The 24,982-nt window shown below is 39.8% G+C and overlaps 1 protein-coding gene across 1 annotated transcript in view; it reads left to right on the plus strand.

Moving 5' to 3' along the window:
- Window positions 1-24,982, plus strand: part of LOC122553728 (formin) — a 341,853-nt gene that overhangs the window by 211,379 nt on the left and 105,492 nt on the right. Inside the window, exon 13 of the mRNA XM_043697991.2 lies at window positions 7,346-7,438. Within this exon, the coding sequence (XP_043553926.2) occupies window positions 7,346-7,438 (93 nt within the window). The remainder of the gene's footprint in view (window positions 1-7,345; window positions 7,439-24,982) is intronic.

A 24,982-nucleotide genomic window follows, 5' to 3' on the forward strand; every position in this document is an offset into this window, starting at 1 on the left:
TGATTATTTTACATTAGGCCTTGCCAGAATTTTACTGTTCTCAGTTTGATAAAAACTGGACTGGCGCCTGCAAAATTGACTTATGCAAGCAAATCTGATGTTGTAAAGTTAAGGATCTCCCAAATAAATTTTCACGGAGCAAAGAATAATACACAATAATCAGCACTGTATAATGTAAATAATACATTTTGAAATGAATCATCCATTTATAGGAAGCATACTTCACAACTAATGCTGATTAAAGTTCTGTTTGTGTTCTAAATCAATGCTGTTAGTCAGTTCAGATTCTCTGTGCATTCATCCTTTTTGTTTTTATTTTCGTACAAAGCTTCCTATCATAAACCTCTTTGACATCATAGATAGTTCCTTATCAAGTTGTTCTTTGATGTCTGTCTGAATGAGCATTTAATTACTAAGGAAAATGTTTCGGTTTGTGATACAAATTAAATCACTATTTTACTGTTTACTGTAAATGGTAAGGAATGAGATTCCTGTCAGTTTCATGCGTAGCATTCCATGTTAGTTGTTAATGATTTCAGTCAGTCATTGTTTAAGATCTGCACAATAGATTCATTCAAGATTTGTGCACAGTAACAAAACGATTATCATTTTGATCCTGATAAGCCGTAACCTTTAGATTGGACCCAAGATAATGGAATTATTATGTCTGCAGCTGGCGACAGCTTCTTGAGAATTTTCTGATTGTAACAGCATTGGAATAAGTAAGGAGAATGATTAAAGAATGTTGTGTAATCTTTGATATTGAGTAATTCACTGAGGATAGCATTGGGAGAGCAGTAAAAAGCACAGGCATGTCAAGTCACGGCCTTGATTGGCAGCTTCTTAAGAGTGGGGAGTGGGAGGACTCAGTTGTTGTGTGTTGTTTAAGGCAGTGGCTCGAAAGAGGTCAATAGAACATGGCTGCAGTGGTGGGGATATGAACCCGGCTATGAGGAGAAGAAATTCAGAAGAAAAGATAAACCTTGAGGCAAATGAGTTTGCCACTTTAAGAACATTATGACTTTAAGTAGACACTGCCAGTTAGCAGCTGAAATGTGATTACCTACAGACTGAGAAAGTGCAGAAGCCATGGAGACAGTGACGAGGGAAACTCAATAATCCAAAGCCAATTCTTCAACAAGAAGAGGTAAGAAGTACCGAGAAAAAAAGTCTTGAGTTAGAGAGATGAAGAAGAGGCTGCCATATTTAGAAAAAGGCAGTGGCGGCTCAGTAGGGAACAGGAGAAGTCTTCAGGAGTAAAATTAGTTATCCACAAAGGAAAAGGGGGCAAAGAAAAACTTTTGATAAACAGGGCCAAAGCCCTTACTAAAGAAAGGCGAGAGAAAAAAGACTGTTCTCACCTCTCACTATTGCTGTCATCTAGAATCTGCTCAACAAGGTACAACCGCAATGAACAGTGAAAGTACCAGAAGTTAAATTTATACTGAGCCAGCAGAATTTGGAAAACCTCAGAATTTATCTGACCAATGGAAGAGAAAATATAGAAAGATTGAGTGAAAGAGTCCCAACAGAAGAGGAAAAATCAATGGAAACTCAAGATTTAAAAGGACTGAGATGTAGTAAACTGTGATTTCAGTGGTAAAAGTTATAAAGGCCACAGTCAGAGAACTTTCTTCAAAATGAATGTAAAAGAAACAGCCTAATGTTTTAGACTATGAAAGATGGGGCTATGTCCAGTTTTCCTGACAAAAATGTGAAATGTCCAGAGTGCCCTTATTTGTGAAATCGGAGATTTAGGCGGAGGATGAGACAGTGATAAATGTAATATAGTTATACTCGTGATTGCATAATTATGGAGAAAACTGGCTTGAGGTGAGATGTTGTATCAGATAATGGTTCAGAAGGGGGTAATGTTCATGTTGCATTGACCCTATTCATTGGACTGAGATTGGAGACAAGGGGTTCTATCCTAGTTTTCAGAGGGTGCATAATCATTCTGATTCAGCTCCACAGGGTACTAGTAATTATGCATGATTGAATCTAGTTGTATTCATTCTTGTCTTCCAGTAAGTCAACTAAGAACTGTTCTTTCTCTGTAAGTATTGTACACTAGTTTATCCTTAATTGATAATCATTAGATAGGCCCAAGATAATTAATAACACTGAATTGAATAGTTTTGATTTAAAAGCCGTTAAAGTGCCAGTCGTCCAAAGTGGCCGAGGTTGGGAACACAATTTTCCAGGATGCTTAATTGTGAGAAGGAATAGGCAAAATAGAAAATCAAAGGTAGTCCTGAGAACAACAGGAAGGATAAAACAGGAAGTTGATTGGGCCATGGTTCAGCAAATCAAGGATTAGGATCAGTTTGAGTCTGTTTTGAAGACTTTCCTTAATCCCTTTGGGAAATAGTTGGGAAATGTTGAAAGAATCAACAGCCTGGTAATTAACCTGTGTCATGAATGCTAATTCCATTGCCAACAAATCCTATATTGTAAGATGAATCCACACCACAGCTCATTCTGCTATGAGCTATCTGGGATATTTGCTGCCACCATCTGCTTCTCTGTTAAGGATCTACAGGGGATGCTTGATCTAATGTGGTAGTGGAAAACAACAAGGTAGTTAAAGGAGAAGCAGCACTTGCCTTAAACAAAATGTAGCTTTTGCATGATAGCAGCTATATGCAAGTTACATTAATATAATAAACATCTTTATACATGGTGATGAACCCTTCTGTCCTTCTGGAAGCCGAGTTAATTGGGAATATTAAGAAACCAACAAAGGATGACTGAGAAAGAAATGAGCATGGAGATGTTGTTAAGAGGAGATAAAACTGGCTGGAAATGTAAAATCTTTTTTTCTATATATAAAAAGCAAGAGAATAGCTAAACTGAGAATTGTTTCATAGAGGGTGAGACTGAGGAATTACTGATGGGAAATAAGTAAATGACAGAGACTTTGAAAATATTTTGTATCTGTTATCACTGTAGAAGACACATACTGGATCCCAAGAATAGTACAGATCCCACAGCCAAAAGATAGTTCCAAATTTGGTTTGGGGAGGGGAAGAGGGGTGACAAGAGTGATGAATGAGCCCTTAACTTATATAAAATATGGTGTGATGCCATTGGGTTGGCATCCGGCCAGTCTCTGATCATATGGAAGCTGAACAGGTGCTGAAGTTGGATGTTTACCAGCCATTTTGAATCAACAATTAGTTTAGAGCTTGTTAAAAACCCAATTAACTGCAACATTTCAGTGCCTACTTCATATTATGGTATTTGATTTGGGGTGAAAGTGCAAACCATGGTTGCACTGAATGATGGAGCTGACTCAGACGAATGGTCTACTGCACTTATTATTGATTTTTTGCAAAATGTAGAAAATCTTGGTGTTTATTAAAGTAATCTGATTGATGGATATTTTTATTATAAATCCAATATAGATAAGATATTTAATTGGCCACACTGGTAACTGGGTAACATGTGCAAATATAAATTGTGACCAACGGAGTGGTTAGACTAGTGAGCAACAGTGTGCTCCTCCAACACTGGTTGTAACAATCTGTAAAAATAAACACATGGGAAAAGTTATCTTGACACTTTAGCTTGAAGGATAAAATGTTTTAAATTCTGGACAGCAATAAAGTTTCAAAGTTTGACAAGAAAGTTGAAGCATTTTTACTACATGCTTCTATTAAGCATGTATGTAGGTAGTCATAGAGAGGTCACGTGCTTCGAGTGTAATGTGTCAGTAGTCCTACAAGGACTGTTTAAATCATTCTCAGCTGTTGGCATTCTAAACCAGCACTGTAGGAGGTTCTGATAGGTACATAAAGGAAATCATAAATACCTTAGAAGCTGAACATGATGTGAAATCCATTTATTGCTGTTGCCATGGAAGGCAAGGGCTGCATAATTTCACCAATTTTATGGCTTTGTTTTATTGTGTGTGTGAAAAAATAATGCTATTGTGTAGAAGACACAGGTTCAGATTTAAAGGTGGTAGTTTTAAAGGTACAGAAGAAAGCCATGTTTCCAGTGAAACGTAAGAACCCACTCTACTGTACTCCCCTGTCTATTACAGTTTCAATTTGGGGCCTGGATTTTCCATAGAGGTATGCTGCCCAAGAGCTGTACAGTTAAGCATGGCTTCCATCTATCCACTATGTTGACTGTTGATCCTAATGTCTTTTAACACACCATGTGAACTCCAGGCACTGGGAATGCTTTGGTCTGTGAATTTTACTTTACAAAAAGGAAATGGCAGCATGTTGCAGCTTTTACAGATCTGCAAAAGTGTTTCTTCCCCTTTTCATTAATTCTCTGACTCTGAGCGCTGCCAGCAAAGCAGGATGTATTATTCCCATCTTTAATTAATCTTGAGAAGATTGTGGCGCTGCTTCTTCCTACAGTTGCTTGGAGTCCCTATAATGAAGTTTCTGGTGGCTGGGAGTTACAGGCTTTTAACTGCCATGTGGAACTGACAGTGATATACATCAATAAATTTGCGACTGTATCGATATGGTAAGTGACTTGGACCAGGACGTAGTGACAATCTTCATTTGAACCGTTTATCCCTGTCCTTCCACAGTGCTGTAAATAAAACCTTAGCAAATTGCTGGAGTGTATCTAGTAGAAAGTACAGTCTCTCAGCATGGTCCACTGTTGGATAGAGCCAGTGTGTGTTTACTGTAGTAGATGTGGTGCAAAAAATGAGAATTGTTTTCTCCTTTTGTTCATTTTGAGTATTGTTGCAGCTGTAATCATCCAGGCAAGTGGAGCATACTTCTTTGTTCTATTGACTTGTGCTTTATATGTAGCAGATTACCTTTGCAAAGTCAGGAAGTGAGCCATGAGTTATCCAGCTCCTGGCACATTATAAGTTTAAAAGGTGCGAGGCACTTTATGACATAACGACAGCATTTAGGTTACTAATTCAGTTGATGTTAGGCAATTGTTATGCCATTGGTTCTTGTTGGTCATTGGTGGCACGTGATAGAAGTGTTATGTGACTCTTCTTGGCCCCAGTTTTGCAGCATGCATGAATTTTTGGAATGGTAAGTGGAGCTGCAGTAACCATTTTGACCTTATGGTCGAGGATGGTCATTGAGGAATTAGCTGCCTTGAGTAATTACTCTGGCAGAGTCCTGGCACTGAGGTAATAGTCCTCCTAACAATCTCAACAATTTTCTTATGTGATAAGTATGATACTAGTCACTGGAGTATTTTGCCTCTGATTCTCATTGACTACAGTTTCATGAGAACTCCTTGGTGCCTTATTTGATCAAATGATTTCCTGGTGCCAAGAACAGTTACTCAGTGCACCTCCCTCTCTCCTTAAAGACTCTTTTCCTGTGACCAGAATTACAAGCATTACCCAGAATTGAAAAGTCTGCTGGTATACTGTAGAGCATACATCCATATCCTCTCCTCAATCTTCTAAAGCAGATGCAGAAGTAAAGAACAGAGAGTTGAAGAACAGGATGAAGATGAAAAATACTGACTCAAATGAAAGAAGATGAAGAAAGAACAGTCAAGCTAATCTTAAATGCTAAAATCTACTAAACATGCTTGAAACTTGTATGGCATTGGCGAAGACTGTGGCAAAGTCTTTCAATCACTTGTTATCTGGTACTTTAGCATTAAGATTTGCACATAAAGTTTGTGAATGGTTTTGATGAAGTGTCATGAATAATCGTTGAGTGACTGAGAATGCACAAAGAATGATTTGCAAAATAAAATAAAAGGGAAGTGGAGTATACCAAGTCATGTTCATCACATCATTATTATTTCCAAATAATTTCCTTGGAAATAATGAGATATGGAGCAAGGATATTATAATATGATGGTGGTCTATTTTAGTCAGGTGTACGTGCGGCATAGTGCCACATTCCTATTTAAGGACATCAATCTGTTGATTAATATTTGTGATTTATTATTTTTTTGCTTGGCTTACACTAATCTTTGGTCAGTTCTGCCCTCCAGTTTGATATTGCTTTCCACAGGAGAAAGGGTCATGAATTTGAATGGTGCAGGAATAAGAATGCTTCCTAATAGGGTGGACAAAAAGTTAGGTGAGTCAATGTCTTAGTAGCTACACGGACCTCAACCAGTCAACAAACAGCATAGATGGAGTTTTGGCAACAAAGCACATGCTGACTCTTCGGGGCTTTGGTACATTATCAGCAGGCTCTTGCAAAACAGAGACATGAGTTGTAAAACATCAATCTCATTAAATTTCTGGATTTCAGCAAAGAAAATTATTCAAAGGTATCACAGAAGGTTCATTTCCATCTTTTAGTAATTCCTTTGAATGTTGACGGGGTTTTGCAAATGTTTAATACTGAGTATATGTCAGTTTTTTTTAGTGAGCTTGTAAATCCTTCACAAGTCAACTAAATGAATCGCAAAACATTCCTATTTACTGTGATCAGAGTTGCTAATGCAGTTTTTTGTAAAGGTTGACCTCCGGTTTGAATCATCAATGTAATTTTCATTCATACATGACAAATATTGAATTTAAAGGCAGTTTTTTCCCATTAAATCATTACAATAGTGTCTTTGTCAAGAAGCATTTCAATAAAATATATTTTCTGTGCATTAATTTAATCCAGTGGAAGGGTGACAGAAGGGGATCCAATCTGGTGGGTAGGCTCATGGAATCTGACCTAGAATCCAGTGACAATCTGGGCATCATACTGGCCGCAGGCAGGGTTTCCTCCTCTAAATGGCCATCAGGTCTTGGTGGGAGAGACCTCTGGTCCTTGCTGCCTGAACAAGGCCCACAGCTGGTTTGAAGGGAATGATGTGGCTAACCTTACTGACAACATGCAACTCAGTCTCACTAGCTGTCCAGCTGGCACCCCAAACTGCCGTAACCTAGACAAGGTTTTGCCCAATGGAAAGGTGTAGGTGAATAAATATTTCGAAAGGAGCAAATAAATAATTCCCTGAAAGCATTTTTTCAAAATGCTTTTTTACGGTTTCCTGAAGAGTAATTCAGATAATAGGAGTCAATAAGTAACAATGCATTTATAAATTGATATTGCCAAGACAACATATGTCAACTATTTATGGTTCTGGGTTCCCTATTTAAAAAAAAGAACAATAATCAAAGACTGTGGATTCAATTTATTTCGGTATGTTTGTGTTGCAGTAATTGTTTTAATGTACAAATTGTTAGGTGATCTGTGTAACGAAGATGAGTCCAAAATTTAGCAGAGAACGCTGCTTTACATATAATTAATTTGGCTGCAAGTTTGATAATTTCTGAATTATGGCTGAAAGTAATTATATTTGAGACTTACATTAAATGCTATAACTTTGACAAAAGATCATGTTTCAAAAATTAATAATTTTTAAATTATCAATCATTTTTCAGCATGTGAGAAAGAAATAACACTCGTTTGCCGGAAGTCATCAGAGCAGGAGCTCCAACCTTTCAAAGAAAAAATGGAAGAATTTATTCAAAATGGTAAGTTTTTGCACAACTGTGCAGTGTACTACCATTGAAATGTAAATCGCATTGCTAGATTCCATGTTATATTTGCAGTAAAAATGCAGTAGTTCATCTGCACTGAAAGCTGAAATTTGTTGCAAAGTGTCTTAATTAGGTCACTTCAGACATATAATATTCACATAACAATTCATAGTTATATTTCTTTGATGAAAAATGAGTACCCTGGTAAGGCCAGTATTGATGCCTAACCCTAAATGTCACTTCAGAGAGCAATGAGGAATTAACCACATTTAGACCATACCAGATAGGTAGGAACCAAATAGGTTTTTATACATAATAGATGATCGTCCTGGTCACAATTACTGAGACTAATTTATTTTCCACCTGCTGACGTTTAAACCTGTGCCCTCACAGCATTGATCTAAATCTCTGGACTACTGATTGATTTACCAATGCATCACCATCTCTAATCAGTCTGTTCATGGAGCCAGTAGCAACTACTCAATGCAGTTCTTAGTTTTCTTCTCGATTCTACATTTTAATCAACACCAAATTGATCTTCTTGTAGCTCCATTCCTGAGCCCAATGGCATTGTAACCTCCTTCTGGGTTGACATTCATTGTTAACAAACCCCACAACTTTTCTGTTGGGAAGCGAGAAAAGTCCATTAAGATAAATGCAAGAATGCATTTTCTTAATGGTGCTAAAAGGAGCAGGGCAGCCTCTCTGGAACCCTGAAGGAAAGTTTGGTTCCATGTTGACCTGATCTCCCTTTCATCAGTAGCTGTGACATCTTTACAGCCAGCATGTCTGGTGGAAACCATTTGACTTTCAATGAGGACACCCTTGAGTAGCAATGTGCCTTGAGGTCCCATCTCCAGGTGGCAGCACCTCAACGTGGGCTGGCTTGTTGAAAGCCTTGATCTCCTGGAATTTTGCAGAAAAGTATCCTTCCTTCCTGGTCTGGTTACAGCCCGCTGAATCACCATGTCCAGATCTCAACCCTGTAACTGTCAGGTCCTCACAGTCCACTTTCACACCCGGTTATTGAGAGTGTAAGATCAAGTATTGGTGCATTCTGATCACTTTCATGGGAGAGCAGTCCTTCCTCCATCCCCGTCTGAGTTTGTCTGGGCAATAGTTCCTCTGTATCTGAAAATAAAAACAGAAAGAAAAGGAGTTAGAGAAGGCAGATGGGGGTGCCAGTGATTCAGGAGGAAATCAGAACTTTCATGATTACTCCATCTTCACTTGATGCCATATTTCAAGGTGAGAGGAGGAAGGAGCATAAAACATTCATTTACCGCCATCCTGAGCAGTCTTTGGATGTGGTGCCACACTACTCTGGCTCCCTGATACAGCCTACCATATCTTGCACGTGTCTGAGGTGATGGACTTTTAGAGACTCTCTCTATGATTTTGTGCCTTCATTTAATGTTATGGACAACCTTCTACAATTGAGAGCAGTGTGATTGTGGATAGTATATTTGGATAATGTACCTGCCATTATTGACTGGTAGCTGGTGTTTGAAGTCAGGGAGTGGTGGGAGTGATGATGGTAGCATTGGTAAATATATGGATGATACTGTGGACATCTCCAGACCACTCCAGAAGAGGTCACAGTCACCCATGAAGTGGCTGCTGGCCTGAAAGCTCACCTGCTCTTTGACAGATCTTACGCTTCATCCTACAGGGGCCCCAATAACTCACCTAACTAGTCAAACCTGATTGGGAATTGGTTTAATCACCCATCACCAAATCATGATTCAGGCTATATGGGTTGACAGGGTAACAGTCACAGGAAGTCCATTTTTCCCAATCTGACTATTGTCTAATATGGTGCAAATGGTGAAAGAGCAACATTGGATTCTGTTATTATGGCCAGAATATATCTGGGTCCAATAATAACTCTATTACTTAAATTAGAAATTGAAGAGATAGTATTATGAGGTCTGGCATTCTAGTTTGGTTTGTTATGATCCCCATAAAGACCATTAATAGTTTTTTAAAAAGAAAGGAATGCCAACAATGCTAACAGAAAACTATCAGACAAGGTTTCAATTTTTAAGCTTTTACTTTAACAAATTAGCTTAAAAACATCATAATTCAAACATTAACTCAGAGGAAAAGCATATTTCAAACAAAGAGATCAATTTTGCTTTAAATAGTTGATACAGTATGATAAACCTCACAAAACTGCAAGCACTCACTTTAATTCTCACGCAAATGTGGCATCAAAAGCAGTGTTAAAGTCTTTGCAACTTACCCCCTGTTTTGTAGCATTTTTCATTTCACATCCAATCATTTGGCCCTTGAGTCTCAATTCCCAGCAACCATATTCCCATCCTGAAGTACCTGGATATGGTTACCACCAACAAGGCATGTTGGTGGTAATCATGACTGATCTGATTACAGAATTCCCAGGAACTTCTCCAACCTCTTTAACTGGTCTTGTGGATTCTGGAAATACTAAGACAACAACTATGGATCATGCCCAGTTCAGAATCCCTTGCCCTTCCTGTCTTCAACTTTCTGCAATTTCCAATTATTTCACATAGGTGCACAGTCCTTATTCTCAGAAACCTCCTTCAACACCAGGATTTGTTCAAAGATTCTCAAACAGAAAAACTGTTTCATCCAGAGAGAACTTTGCTTGTTCCCCCTTTACACAACTTTTCAGTGTGCTTTATGAATCAGACAAAAAAAATTGGCTGATCAAACCTCACTGTGATAGCTTTGGTTCCCGAAACACATTAGTCATCACACGTTATTCAGAGGATCAGTCACCATTACTCTTTAGATCAATGAAAGTCTCTGAGAATATGAAATTTGTGCTGTCAAAATGTTTTGTTAGCTGTTTCAATAAGAAGGCTCCAATCCATACTAACAATTATTAACTTGATTTTTGTCTTGTAAAGTGTGGTATAAACATCAAAATCAAATATAGCTTCAAATGGATTCACAGTTTTAATAATCCCAGGGATATCTGAGTCATAAACATTTTGTTTTTGGCATGTACTCCACTATATTCTTACATTTCCTGACAAACCAATGTTGCTTTTTAAATGTACTTGCTCAATTTATCTTAATGGATGTGTATTGTCAATCAACTCAAAAGGTGATAAGCATAATTACTACTAACCTCATATTCTCATAACTTCTGTATGTGGATTGTACATTCCAGGCATTTGCCAATTGAATGCTTGTGACTAAAATATACTCAGAATGGATGTCAAGATCAGTACCTAAACACTAGTCATTATGTGTAATGGCACAAATGAATTTTCAGGACTAAACTGCTGCTGTAATGATGGGATATTTTAAACAATTGCAATTATTTTTTGTCCCATGTCTAATGTACAGGGTTTCTTTTGTTATTTTGTTTAAGAATTTTATTTAAAACAAAATAAACATAAATTCTGTAGGTATTGTATATAAGTGGTGACCATGGGCAGCATTGTGGCTCAGTGGTCCGATTTCCGCCTCAGGCGACTGTCTGTGTGGAATTTGCACATTCTCCCCTGTCTGTGTGGGCTTCCTCCCACTATCCAAAGATATACAGATCAGGTAAATTGTCCATGCTAAATTGCCCATAGTGCATTAGTTAAGGGTATATATAGGGTAGGGGAATGGGTCTGGGTGGGTTACTCTTTGGAGGGTCAGTGTGGACTTGGTGGACCAAAGGGCCTGTTTCCATACTGTAGGGTATCTAATCTAATCATGACTCCTTTCCTGTGATGTATAAATGATACAAATTTAATGTAACCAATTAGATTTTGAACAGTTCTTTTAACTGCAGGCTGGCTTTTATTCATATTAGTGCAGTTTAAAGTACATTGTCGCCAACAATTTTATTTTAATGCAGGGTAAATAGCAAAGCTAGTAAGGCAGCAATGTTACGAAGTTCAGTTTTTCAACAATAGTGCCCCATGAGTATTCTGCTGAATATCTCAATCTGGACTAAATTAAATATTAGGCTATTTATAAAAACTTAAAATATAAAAACTTAAAAATGTACAGCGGGCTCTGGCAAAAGATTCATTTTGTCTTATTTTGGGTATTGCAACATAAATTGCAATTTATGATCAAAGGAAAGAATTTAAACTTGACCAGAGTTAATCTGCATAAACCCCAATAAGAAATGTGGGAAAGCAAGTAAGCCACACCCACTCATTGTTAAGTTCTTGCCCCCCTGGTGCATACACGATTGTTGCGTGCAACCAGTGCTACCTGTGTTGTGCATTGTCTGCACCCATCAGCAAAGGGTCCAATTTTGCAGGTGACAAGCGTTATTAGAGGCAGCCTGCAGCTTTTAAAAGAGAGGTGCACTGCGGCTGAAACAAGTGTTGTGACTATTTTGTAAATTGAACCTATAGAGTCGTAGAGTCAGAGAGACGTACAGCATAGAAACAAACCCTTCGGTCCAATTCATCCATGCCACCCAGAAATCCCAAATAAATCTAGTATCATTTTCCAGCATTTGGCTCATAAATGCTTCCTATTCATATACCCATCCTGATGTTTTTTAAATGTTGTAATTGTACCAGCCTCCACCACTTCCTCTGGCAGCTCATTCCATACACGCACCACCCTCTGCATGAAAAGGTTCCCCCTTAGATCCCTTTATAAATCTTTCCCCTTTGACCTTAAACCTATGCTCTCTAGGTTTGGACCCCACTACCCTGGGGTAAAGACCTTATCTATTCACCCTTTCCATGCTTGTTGTGATTTTATAAATTTTTATAAGATCACCCCTCATCCTCTGATGCGCTAGAGAAAATAGCTCCAGCCTATCCAGCCACTCCCTATAGTTAAAACCCTCGAGCCCTGACAACATCCTTGTAAATCCTTTCTGAACCATTTCAAGTTTCAAACCATCTTTCCTATAGCAGGGAAACCAGAATTGAATGCAGTATTCCAAAAATGGCCAAAACAATGTCCTGTTCAGCTGCAACATGACTGCCTAACTCCTACACTCAGTCCACTAACCAATAAAGGAAAGCATACTAAACACCTTCTTCACTATCTTATCCACCTGCAACTACTTTCAAGGAACTGTCAACCAGCACTCCAAGGTCTCTTTGTTCAGCAACACTCCCCAGGACCTTATTATTAAGTGTATAAGTCCTGCCGTGATTTGCCTTTCCAAAATGCAGCACCTCACATTTATCTGAATTAAACTCCATCTGCCACTCCTCGGCCCATCTGATGTAGGTCTCATTGTACTCTCAGTTAACTTTTTTCCCTGTCCACTACACCTCCACATTTGGTGTTACCTGGAAATGTAACAACCATACCTGCTATATTCACATCCAAATGATTTATATAAATGATGAAAAGCATTGGACCCAGTGCCGATCCTTGCGGCACACCTCTGATCACAGGCCTCCAATCTGAAAAGCAACCCTCACCATCATCTTCTGTCTCCTACTTTCGGGCCAGTTATGTATCCAAATGGCTAGTTCTTCCTGTAGTCCGTGTATGCTGCATTATGTTGAAGAACCATGGGACATCTCAGAGAACCAAGGGCAGGATGTGTGTTTAAAAGCTTACTTCAACATTGATTGTAATGTTTCAACTCCCCCTCCCACTCTGCCGAGGACATGGAGGTCCTGGGCCTCCTTCACCGCCGCTCCCTCACCACCAGACGCCTGGAGGAAGAACACCTCATCTTCCGCCTCGGAACACTTCAACCCCAGGGTATCAATGTGGACTTCAACAGCTTCCACATTTCCCCTTCCCCCACCTCATCCTAGTTTCAAACTTCCAGCCCGCACTGTCCCCTTGACCTGTCCGGACTTGTCCGACCTGCCTAGCTCCTTTTCCACCTATCCACTCCACCCTCTCCTCCCTGACCTATCACCTTCATCTCCTCCCCCACTCACCTATTGTACTCTATGCTACTTTCTCCCCACCCTCACCCTCCTCTAGCTTATCTCTCCATGCTTCAGGCTCTCTGCCTTTATTCCTGATGAAGGGCTTTTGCCCGAAACGTCGATTTTGCTGCTCGTCGGATGCTGCCTGAATTACTGTGCTCTTCCAGCACCACTGATCCAGAATCTGGTTTCCAGCATCTGCAGTCATTGTTTTTACCACCAAGATTATAACCAAACTGAGCCTAAGAAAATAACTTGGCTGAACACAGAAATTGTGAAAAGGAGTCTTGGGGGGAGGTGGTAAATTTTTATCTGGTTTATTTACTTCATGCAAGAATTGAAGTCAGACAAGTAAGAGAATGAAAGTTTTAAGATGTCAAGAGGCAGTAGAAGAATAGAACAAAAAATGATTGATTTGGCATTATTTGTGGAGTCTAACACTTTGCTTGTGGTAATGCTACTTGGCCAAAGTTTACAGAATGTGAGAAATTCACTTGTCACAGAAAACACACCCAATTACATCAGGAAACAGGTACAAGCTCGGAACATGCAAGTTATGCTCAATGAATTATTCTCCAGGAGGCTAGCAATTTGAGAACGCCCTGGAGCATTGCCTTGTTGCTTAGCAACCTCCTTAGGAAAGATGAAGACACGACTGCTCTTGCTGAAGAGTGCACCAGTCAACCTGCTCCGTAAATTCATAGACGTTGCTAGGTTCATCCATTGCAGATGGCCGTGGTCCTGAGAATAGAAATTGAGACCACAGTTACCTTAAAGGTCAAAGGTTTGGTGTGTATGCCATACTGCTAGGCTTCTGTAATTGCTACCTCAGTCATGGCCTTACTATGTTGACTATTCACTGTTTGAGTTAGAAGATCCTCCTGAGAAAAACTCTGCTGGCAGCCGTCATTGAGCTATGTTGTTCTTCATGCTTTTGCACCAGCAAATGGAGATATACACCATCATATTTGCAGCTGCATCCTCTTCCGCTTCCGTCAGTGAGATAGGGAGATTCAGCAAAGCATCCATTGTGCGCCCTTGCGCACACAAAGTGCTTAGATTAGATTAGATTAGATTACTTACAGTGTGGAAACAGGCCCTTCGGCCCAACAAGTCCACACCGCCCCGCCGAAGCGCAACCCACCCATACCCCTACATTTACCCCTTACCTAACACTACGGGCAATTTAGCATGGCCAATTCACCTGACCTGCACATCTTTGGACTGTGGGAGGAAACCGGAGCACCCGGAGGAAACCCACGCAGACACGGGGAGAACGTGCAAACTCCACACAGTCAGTTAGCTGCCCACTTAATCATATTCAAGAAGGTGGCACAACAGCACCTTTTGTGGATAATAAATGCTGAGGTTGCCAGTGCTATCCATATCCTATGAACGAATTAATAAACATTGTCATTTAAATTCCTCTCTATTTCTCTCACTGCTTTAATGCCCTTTTAAAGTGCAGATTCTTATTATTTTGGATCATTCAATGAGTGAGGATTATAAGAATACTTAAGTAATTTAATTGAATCCAAATATAGGCATGAAATTGTAGTGTAGTCCCAAAGCACAATTTCAATTGCATAGTAATACTTTGTCAAATAACAAACTCTTCAATAAACAACATTCCACTCGAGGCTGGCTTTCCATTGACTGCTCCCATTGTAGTGTTTTATTTACTTGTGTGCTTCTTTATAAAAATTTAATAAGTGCTATAATCCATTGAAAAACTTAAGAATCACAGTTGACTCAGCCAAAAATAACTTGTGTGTTCTAATAAACACGTTGGTTAGAGGCCTTAGTATTTATTCAGTTTGCAAAAGTCATTTATTGACTGTATACTTAGAGATTTCTATGTTTATCACACATATTTAACACAGTAAATTTTATGTTGATTCCAGAAGCTGAGAACCTATTTTATTTTAACTAGTCATCTGTGGATATTTTGGGCACCATATTTATATTGAATACCTTTATATAAGTAAATAAGCATTTTATTTCAAGTTTTATATTACAATAGAAATAAAAGTTTCCAAACAAATTTAGATGTTTTTCCAATATATGTTTTGCTTGTTTTGTATAAGTTCATGAATGTTTTTGTTCATGAGTGATGACAGTGAATTCTAGGCTTAAGCTTCTATTATATTTTGATGCTTGTCCTAAGAATCGTGGCTTAGGAGATGTGCTGGAGCATTTAAATATGAGCAGTCAGTCCAGAGTTCAGCACCTCCAAATAATATGAAATCAATCCCTCTCTGTAGGATACAACAACAACAAATTGTGAAATTTGTGAAAAGAATTACGAGTACGTTCTGGATGCTTTTGACAGATGCAAACCATACTAGTATAAACTGATGACCATTTATTGATTACTTTCACTATTTACAAAAGCCTGTTAACCCCAGAAGGCTGTAGAGTGCCTCATCAGAAGTTTTTCCTCCATCTTGCAATGTGCATCATGAAACATTGTAGAACGTCTGCACAGACCACAGTTATGCCTGTCTTTTTTTGTGGAAAACCAGGAACATTCCCTGTTCCAGTCCTACTCAGACTCCCTCCCACAATCTTTTTATATTCTGCGACATCAATGACTCTTTAGGTTCTACTTCCTGCTTTCATCCCAAACTCTCAAAAAATCACCAGTTTTGCTTCCAATTGCCATGCTTTCTTTATCTTCACCCAGTTGTTCGCTGACATTCCCCTTCCCTCCTTGGCCAACTGTGTCTCCAATTCTGTGGATAGGCTGTCTACTAGTATTATAAACCTATCGCTGCCTCAACGACAGTTCCTCACACCCTGCTTCCTGTAAGGGCTGTATTCCATTCTCCCAGTTTCTCTATCTCTGTTATAGCTGTTTTAATGATGCCATCATCCACACCAGCACTTTTGACATGTCTTCCTTTTTTGTCAAATGAGGATTCCTTCCCCCACTGTCCCTCTGAGGGTAACAGAGCCCTTAACTTGTCTTATCCATTTCCTGAACTTCAGCTCTCACCCCTTTCCCTTCCTTCCAGAATTACAGTAGGGTTCCGTTATGTCTTCTCATTGTCTTTTGTTGCCAGATATTTGAAGCAATCACGCACTAAGCTTAGAAGAATGAGAGGTCATTTTGGCATAATTGTAGCTTGCCATGCTGGCCTGGGTGGACTTGCCTTAGGCCATTGTCATGTTATACAAGAGCTGACTCTCTAACACAGTTAGAAATGTGGACCTCTGGAACACACTCATATTCAGTTGGTGCACAATTAATTAGTTCCGAGCGCTTTACCTTCAATGCAACAGATTCCTATTGACCCCACCTTCCAACCAGCAGCCTTTTTGTATTGGATGGATCATTCTCCACCAATTTTGCTACCTCTGACAAGCTGCCATCACCAAATGCAACTTCTCCTTCCCACAAGTCGACATTTCAAAGGAATTGTTCCCTTTTCAATATCCTGGGCCACTCCTCTACCACCTTCCACTCTTCATCTTTTCTCAAAGCACATTCCTGTTCAGCCGGAGAGGATATAACACCCTTTACCTACTCTCCTTGCTGTTCTAGGCACCAAATATTTCTTCCCGGAAAAGTCTTCCAGGTGATTTAAAAACAGAAAAAACTGTGGATGCTGTAAATCAGAAACAAAAACAAAAATTGCTGGAAAAGCTCAGCAGGTCTGGCAACATCTGTGGAGAGGAAGAGTCACTCAACCTGAAATGTTACCTCTAATTTCTGTACACATACTGTCAGAACAACTGAGGTTTTCCAACAGTTTCTGTTTTTGAAAGCAGTGATTTACCCACATCTCCTTCGATCAGTCTATTGTATTCTCTGCTCACAATGCAATCACTTCTACACTGGGGATACCAAACCCAGACCAGGTGATCAGTTTGTAACAACACCTCTGCTCAGTCCTCAAGCATGACATAAACCATCCGCTTAGTCACTTCTTCAGTTCACCATTTTGCTCTCGCACTCACACCTCTGACCTAGATCTGCTACTGTCTTCCAGAGAAGCCCAACACAATCTGGTAGAACAGCACCACAGATTCTGCTGAGGACAGATCATTGTGGTCAACAACTTCCAGACCATGAACTCTGTCCTTCAGTCTGATTTTTCTCTTGCTTAGTGTCCGTCTACATCTTGTTTTTGTTTGCAGTCAGAGCTAGTTGTGTTACCAACATTAATTTTGGACCTGCATTTTTGTCTTTTTTCTACCTGACCTTTCCCTTTCTCAACATCAGAAAATCCCATCATAATTCTGTCTTTCTTTGGTTCAAAAAAACAGATTTATCAGAATTGAAACATTAACTCCAGTCATGATCGAATGGTGGAGCAGACTCGTTGGGCTGAATGGCCTAATTTCTGCTCGTGTGCCTGCTCTCCAATGATGTGGAGTTTTTCCAGCAGTTTGTTTTTGTTCTAGATCTGCAGCATCTTCAGTTTTTTTGCATTTATTTAGTCAGGGTTGATATTGGCTTTTTGCAGAAGTGTATAATGGGTAATAGGCTATTCTCCGTTTCTCCAAACTCTTTATCCATTCACTTTATCCGAACATGGGTCAGCAGTGATACTTTAAAGAAAGATGGTCTGCTATAGGTTACCTTTTTTCATAGTAGTGAACTATTTTCAAAATTGATGTATAGTACGGGAGCATTTGCTTTATAGGTTTATAGCTGTGCTTTAGATTGCAGCTTGACAGAATGCTTTTTATGTTGCTTGTTTCCTGCTTCGTTGGAACTTTTACTATTGTGTTTCAATTTGAGCTTAGTGTATTACTGGACACACACACAAGCATAGCTTTCATGCAATGTTAGGAATTTACATGTTTACAGAGCAAGGATAAGATATCCCCTACTCCAAATGTTTGCAGTTCTGCTGGGAGAGGTTGAAAATAGACCCAGATCGTTCAGTAAACCTCATTCTTGCTTTCTAAAATGACGCCCAGGTTTTACAGTCTATGGATAGTCAGAGATTGGAAATACCCAACAAGATACACATCAAGTCCCCTCCAAGGTTCCAACACAATGACCACATGGGAATTGCCCAAGATATTTCTAGGAGGAAGTGAGGACTACAGATGCTGGAGATCAGAGTCAAAAGGTATGGTGCTGGAAAACTACAGCCAGTCAGGCAGCATCTGAGGAGCATGAGTGTAGACATTTTGAGTATAAGTTCTTCATCAGTAATCTCACTTTTTGACCCCAAGACATTTAAATATCCAATGTCCAATGGGCAATACCCTGTGTCTGGAATCCCTCAGAAAATCTCCAACTATGAATAGGAATTGGAGACTAAGGATTCAGACTCGCTTACCAGGATAATTATCGTGGAAATATTGGACAGTTAAAATCAGTGTCTAATTCCTGCCCTCTACTCCTCACCAACACCCTTCTGAACAATTAATCCAAAATGATTATCAACCCTGATGCACCAACTCTGATCTTCTACCTCAATGCCATTTCTTGGCCTGTACGATCTTGAATTGCAATTGATCTTTAAACTAAATCCCAGAACATGGGTGCCCAGGTTGCTAAGCCAAGATCAAGTCAGCTAACGCTGCATTGCATTCCCAACTCATTCCCCTATAAAGCATTCAGATATACCTTATAACCCACAGTTTTGATTACCCTGATGTGTATACCTACATTGGTGCTTGAATCTGATTTCTGATGAAGGGCTTATGCCTGAAACATTGGCTCTCCTGCTCCTTGGATGCTGCCTGACCTACTATGCTTTTCCAGCGCCATTCGTTTGAGTCTGATACTTGATTATGTCAGGTTCCACGATGTGAATGATGTATTTGGTACAGAAATGTTCTGACCTTCACCGAACTGATTATTAAGCCAATTATTCTGTAAATGATCCAAGCCCATAAAGGATACAGTGGTCATTTACTTTTGGTTTGATTATTCTTGGTTTTGGTTCAGAAATATTGACTGAGTGATGCTCAGAGACTTTTCACTTAATCAGAGTGGCTGAAAACCACAACTACTCTCGGTACTGGAAGTGGTTCATTCTGTTCCCAATCTCAGTCTGACAGCTGTTCTCCAATTTCTCCGTCCTTCGTGTGTGGGAGATAATGGAGTAGAGGTAGTGGCGTAGAATTAATATTCCAGAAGCCAGGCTCATGTTCTGAAATCCCACTATGACAGATGGTTAAATTTGAATTCAATCACAATTACAACTTTGAAAACAAGCTTAATGGCAGTCATCGTGAAGTAGGTGGGATTTCTCTTGAAGCTTTTCTCTTTCAATAATCTTTATCACCTGCCCTATTATCTCTTTATGTGGCTCCCATCAGATTTTGTTTGATAATGCTGCTATGTATCAACTTGGAATAGTTTAACACATTAAAAATATGATGTAAATGCAAGTAGTAGCTTTCCATTTGCTTTGCCTTTTTTCAGTCTCCAACTCCTTAAAACATGAATTACCTTTTTGCTACATAAGTCTTTTAACTGCTACAACAAAGCCATATTTCCCTTTGTCACAAGGACTTGGAGTCACTTAACAGCAGGATTCCCATATTTAACTTGTTCTTACAAAGTTAGGTTCCAACTCAGGAAAAGTGAAGCAGAATCATAGAGATGGGAAAGGATTCGATCTTGTTTCCAATGAGCCAAGAAAAATTGCTGCAGGCTGGTCCAGCAGCTTCCATTCTTTCTGGCAGTCTAAGTGTGCCCCTAAGTATTGAGTACATTAGGCGCTGAATTTAAATCTGATTTCATTATTCTAATTGGGGATCCTTGCTGAGTAAATGTCAAATTCCTCCCTATTGTCATAACAAAGACAAACTTGTCATAAAATTCTACCTAGCTTAAAACTTGGTGCTTTTAAATCTGTATTCTATTTAGGGAAACGAATGTTTATTTTCCAGTGGAATCTGGGCACTCATTCTTAGCCAAGTGAGCGAGGGACATGCCAATGTAAGAAGCTCTTAGCCATTTTCTCAATCCCATCTTTCCTTTCTAAATGTGAGGCAATGGCACAGAAGTAAAATGCATTTTTCAAATTTGCCTATTGGAGAAAGTAGTTAGTGAAAGTGACAGTGACCCTGTGATCAAGTAACTGTCTTCATGCCATAATTTGTTTGAATACGTTTTGACAAGATGTCAAGAGTCTATATCCAAGACTCCTGCCATATTAATCAAATAAATAGATTGAAGCATTAGGCAGGCAGGATTCAGGTGATGTATGTTCAAGTTAGGCATGATGATGTGGAGATGCCGGTGTTGGACTTAGGTGGGCAAAGTTAAAAATCGCACAATACCAGGTTATAGTCCAGCAAGTTTATTTGAAAGCACCAGCTTCCTTCAGAACACTGCTCCTTCATCAGGTAACTAGTGGGACAGGATCATAAGACCCAGAATTTACAGCAAAAGATCACAGTGCCATGCAATTAAAACAATAAATTGAACAAATCTAGATTGCTGTTAAGTCTTTCATCTTTTAGAATGGGTTGCAGGTTTTGGTTCATTAATATGTAAATCCCAGAACTTCTTTTAAGTTACATTCTCAAGATAACTGAAGGTTTTATTAGAAAAACAGGTGAGATCTCAGCTCAGACACTGTTTTAAAGGTGTGAGGTTAGAGTCTGTCTGTATCTTGAGTCAGACTGGTTCTGTTTCCAAAGTCAGAATTTATAAAATGTGATATGGATTGACTGCCTGTAGGTTGTGTGCTTTTTTGGCAGAATGTATCTGCAAATACAATGGCAAATCTGCACTTAGGTAATGCAATGCAGTGCTATTTTAAAGTTTAGTAAAATTTGCCTCTCCAAAGGAGAGTAGATCTAAAATCTTTCAATGTACTTCCAATATGGATAGGATGATAGAAGGTCCTCCCTGCTGAGTAGATGTGAAATATTAATTGGGATATTGATGTCTCTTGGTCTGATGACTGATAGGGAACGCAGTTCAGTCCATATAACAGGAAATCCTGGGTTTTGGGATGGTGGCGTTAACCTGTCAAGATGGGTAGATTATGGGTTAAAATATCTGAATCTATTGGTTTGATGGGAGGCTGGCAGAAAACTATCAACATTCACCTTTCACATGAGGGCAATCTTCACAACATGAGAACCTTCTCAGCACAGGCAGGTTGGCCATGAGAATATTTATAGTGATCATTAGCTGCTGTTTTAGTCCAGGATTCTGACTTCAACTCAGTGGCCATGGATTTTTCAGATTCACTGGGCAGGTGATGGCTAGTGGTATTATCACTGGACTATTAATCCAGGTAATGTTCTGGGGACCTGGATTTGAATCTCGCCATGGCAGATGGTGGAATTTGAATGCAATAGAATCAAGAGTCCAATGATGACCACGAAACCATTGACAATTGTTGGAAAAACCCAAGTGTCCTTTAGGGTAGGAAACTGCCATCGTTACTTGATCTGGCCTAAATGTGACTCTGGACCCACAGCAATGTGGTTGGCCCTTAAACTGCCCTCTGGGCAGCTAGGGATGGGCAATAAATACTGGCCTAGCCAGTGATGCCAACATCCTGTGAATGATTAAAGAAAAAGGTCAATGGGGAACTGATGCATGTTGATTTTTATTATGTTCTGATGAGGCTTGAGAAAGGCTTCAAATACGGAGATGTTTCACTTATTTCCTCATGTAAATAAAATGCTTCTGTTCACTGACCATGTCCTGAGATTGTGTTTCCACTACTCAGAACTAATTTCCAACAATCTGGAGTTGATTTCTGTGGAAAGTATATCTCATAGGTGACAGCTCCTATTATTGTGTAGTTTACTGCTGATCAGTTCAGCTGCTTGAATTAGCTTTTCTGCCTCGGTTTTAGGGATGCATACTTTGTATGTAATTGTCCATGAACCCCTAACAACAACCCCACTCCCCCACCCAAAGATCATTTTGGAGTATTAGTCAACCATTGCATTCCATCATTGTTCTATTGATCTTCAAGAACCAAAAGATGATTATGTATGATGGTACAAAACTTTTGTATGTACCAATAGAATGAAAGAAGTTTGTTAATGTTATAAAGGTGTATAATCATAGAATCCCTACAGTGTATAAACAGGCCATTTGGCCCAACAAGTCCACATCACCCCTCTGAAGGGTAACCAACTCAGACGCACTCCTCTACCCAATTCCGCTACATTTCCCCTGATTAATGCACCTAATGTATGCATGTAGCTATGTTTATATTTTTGTGTAATAATATTGTTCTTTTGTTAAAGAACATTGACAACCTTCTGCAAATATTTTCTGTGACTGAAACACCAAGATAATAATAAAACTTAAATCAGGCTAGGTTTTTCTCCGCGATCTGACTTGTCCAGGCTTCTTATCAGCTGTATCAAAACAATGTACTGTCTTCATGTGAGAGATAAACACTTTAGAACAAAGTAGAAGACATAGCTCAAACAGAAGAATGGGTTTAGAATGGAATAAAATAAAACCACATTAAATTCATATAGCATTTTGGAAGATGATATGACAACCGTGAAATGAATGTAGAACATTTAGGCCATCTCTTCAAGTGATAAATTACATATCTGTGCTAGAAATAATTTTTACAGGCTTTGTTATGTTTCCCTACTGGTTTGGTTTCCAACTGAACATTTTTAATATAGAGAGAATGCTGAAGTTTGCCAATCCCAAATCATTGCAAACAGCTGTTCCAGGAAAAACATTACCAATAATTCTGAGTTTTTATTATCCAAACAGATCTGTATTACAGACTGCGGCGCTGGCAACACGGAGCAGTTCTGGTTTCTGCTCGCCAGCAAGGCAACAAGGTGTGAATTCTGCTCATCAGAAAGTTGTTCTGCTGACCTTATCAGACTCATTAGTCTTTTATTGGTAACTTCTCCCAGGGAGTCTGCCTGGAGGGTGCATAGGCTGGCTGCAGCAGGCTTAGCATGGCTGGTGGCCTCTTTGACATAGCTGGACATAACAGGAAATTTCTTTTTTAGAAAAAAAGTCACCTTGCTCTGTGCAAACATTTGCCCTGCGTTCGATGATATAGGTTTTCTGGTCATTTGATTTTCAGATTGCTCGCTTCTGCCATATCTTTTTTGAGAAATGTAAAAGATCTTCATTGTATTTAATGTTTCCAGCATGCATCAAATCTCGGATGAAGTTTTGCCTTTGCTTGCAAGGTGTTTGAAACCAGCAGCCTGTATAGTCGGGTAACATGTCCAACATTTTCATCACTTTGAGAGGGAAATTTTCGCAAATGGCAAACAAAAGAGGGTGCTGATGGAGTAACCCCTGACCACTTCTGTGTGGCATTCTGTTGAAAGTGTATAAAAACATCAGCATAGCTGTATTGGAAGACCTTTCTCAAAAGCTTTTTTGTTTCTCTATTGTTATATTACACATTTTATTTTTGAATGCCATAACATTTTTCTGAGTGTAATCATGGGTTGGATTGTGACCTTGCTCACAATTAATGTCTTGATTATGGTCTTTGAGGTGAAGTCCCAGACTTCTCCCAAGCATTTTGCAATTCTAGCAAAACCTAAATGCAGGCAGCAGGGTCAGCTTCATCATTGTTAGCACAGTCCCAGTGGAATTGCCACCACCAGCAGAGGATCTGACTTAATTCACAAGGCAAGTGCAAAATTGAGTCTGCGGCTTCAGCTATAAAAGAAGTAGGGGCAAAGTTGAAGTATTAGAAATTCCCAGAATGACAGACTCAGCAGCTTTGGCAAAGGCCTACACAGGCAAATCACACAAGTACCAATGCTTGCATTCGTGTAGTGCCCATTGTGAAATTCTCTACTGCCTTTCACAGGAGTGTTATCAAACATAATTTGACACAAAGTCACATATGTGGGGTTAAGAGTGTGATGCTGGAAAAGTACTGCAGGTCAGGCAGCATCCAAGGAGGAGTGGAATCAACGTTTTGGGCATAAGCGCTTCATCAGGAATGAGGCTTCTGGGCCGGGGGAGCTGAGAGATAAATGGGAAGGGGTGGGGTTTAGGGGAAGGTAGCTGAGAATGCGATAGGGAGATGAAGGTGGGGGAGAAGGTGATAGGTCAGAGAGGAGGGTGGAGTAGATAGATGGGAAAGGTGTTGGACAGGTCAGGAGGGCGGGGCTGAGTTGGAGGCTTCGAACTAGGATAATGTGGGGGGAGGGGACATGAGGAAACAGATGAAATTCACAGTGTGGTTGCAGCGATAGGTAGACGAAAGTGGGGGAGAAGGTGATAGGTCGGAGAGGAGGGTGGAGTGGATAGACAGGGAAGGTGATGGACAGGTCAGGAGGGCGGTGCCGAATTGAAGGCCTGGGACTGGGATAATGTGGGGGAGAGGAAATGGGGAAACTGGTGAAATTCACATTGATCCCATGTGGTTGCAGGGTCCCAAGGCGGAATATGAGGCGTTCTTCCTCCAGGCATCGGCTGGTAAGGGTTTGGCGTTGGAAGAGGCCCAGGACCTGCATGTCCTTGGCGGAGTGGGACGGGGAGTAAAAGTGTTCAGCCACAGGACGGTGGGGTTAGTTGATGCGATTGTCCCAGAGATGTTCTCTGAAATGATCCTCAAGTTGGCATCCTATCTCCCTGATGTAGAGGAGACCACATCAGGTGCAACGGATACAGTGGATGACATAGTACATACACCAATCATCTACTGTATCTGTTGCACTCGATGTGGTCTCCTCTACGTCAGGGAGACAGGATGCGAACTTGCGGATCATTTCAGAGAACACCTCTGGG

The sequence above is a fragment of the Chiloscyllium plagiosum genome, unplaced genomic scaffold (assembly GCF_037043375.1).
Source record: "Chiloscyllium plagiosum isolate Xiang-an unplaced genomic scaffold, Cpla_swu_hap1 HiC_scaffold_8, whole genome shotgun sequence".
In the NCBI taxonomy this organism is placed as follows: domain Eukaryota; kingdom Metazoa; phylum Chordata; class Chondrichthyes; order Orectolobiformes; family Hemiscylliidae; genus Chiloscyllium; species Chiloscyllium plagiosum.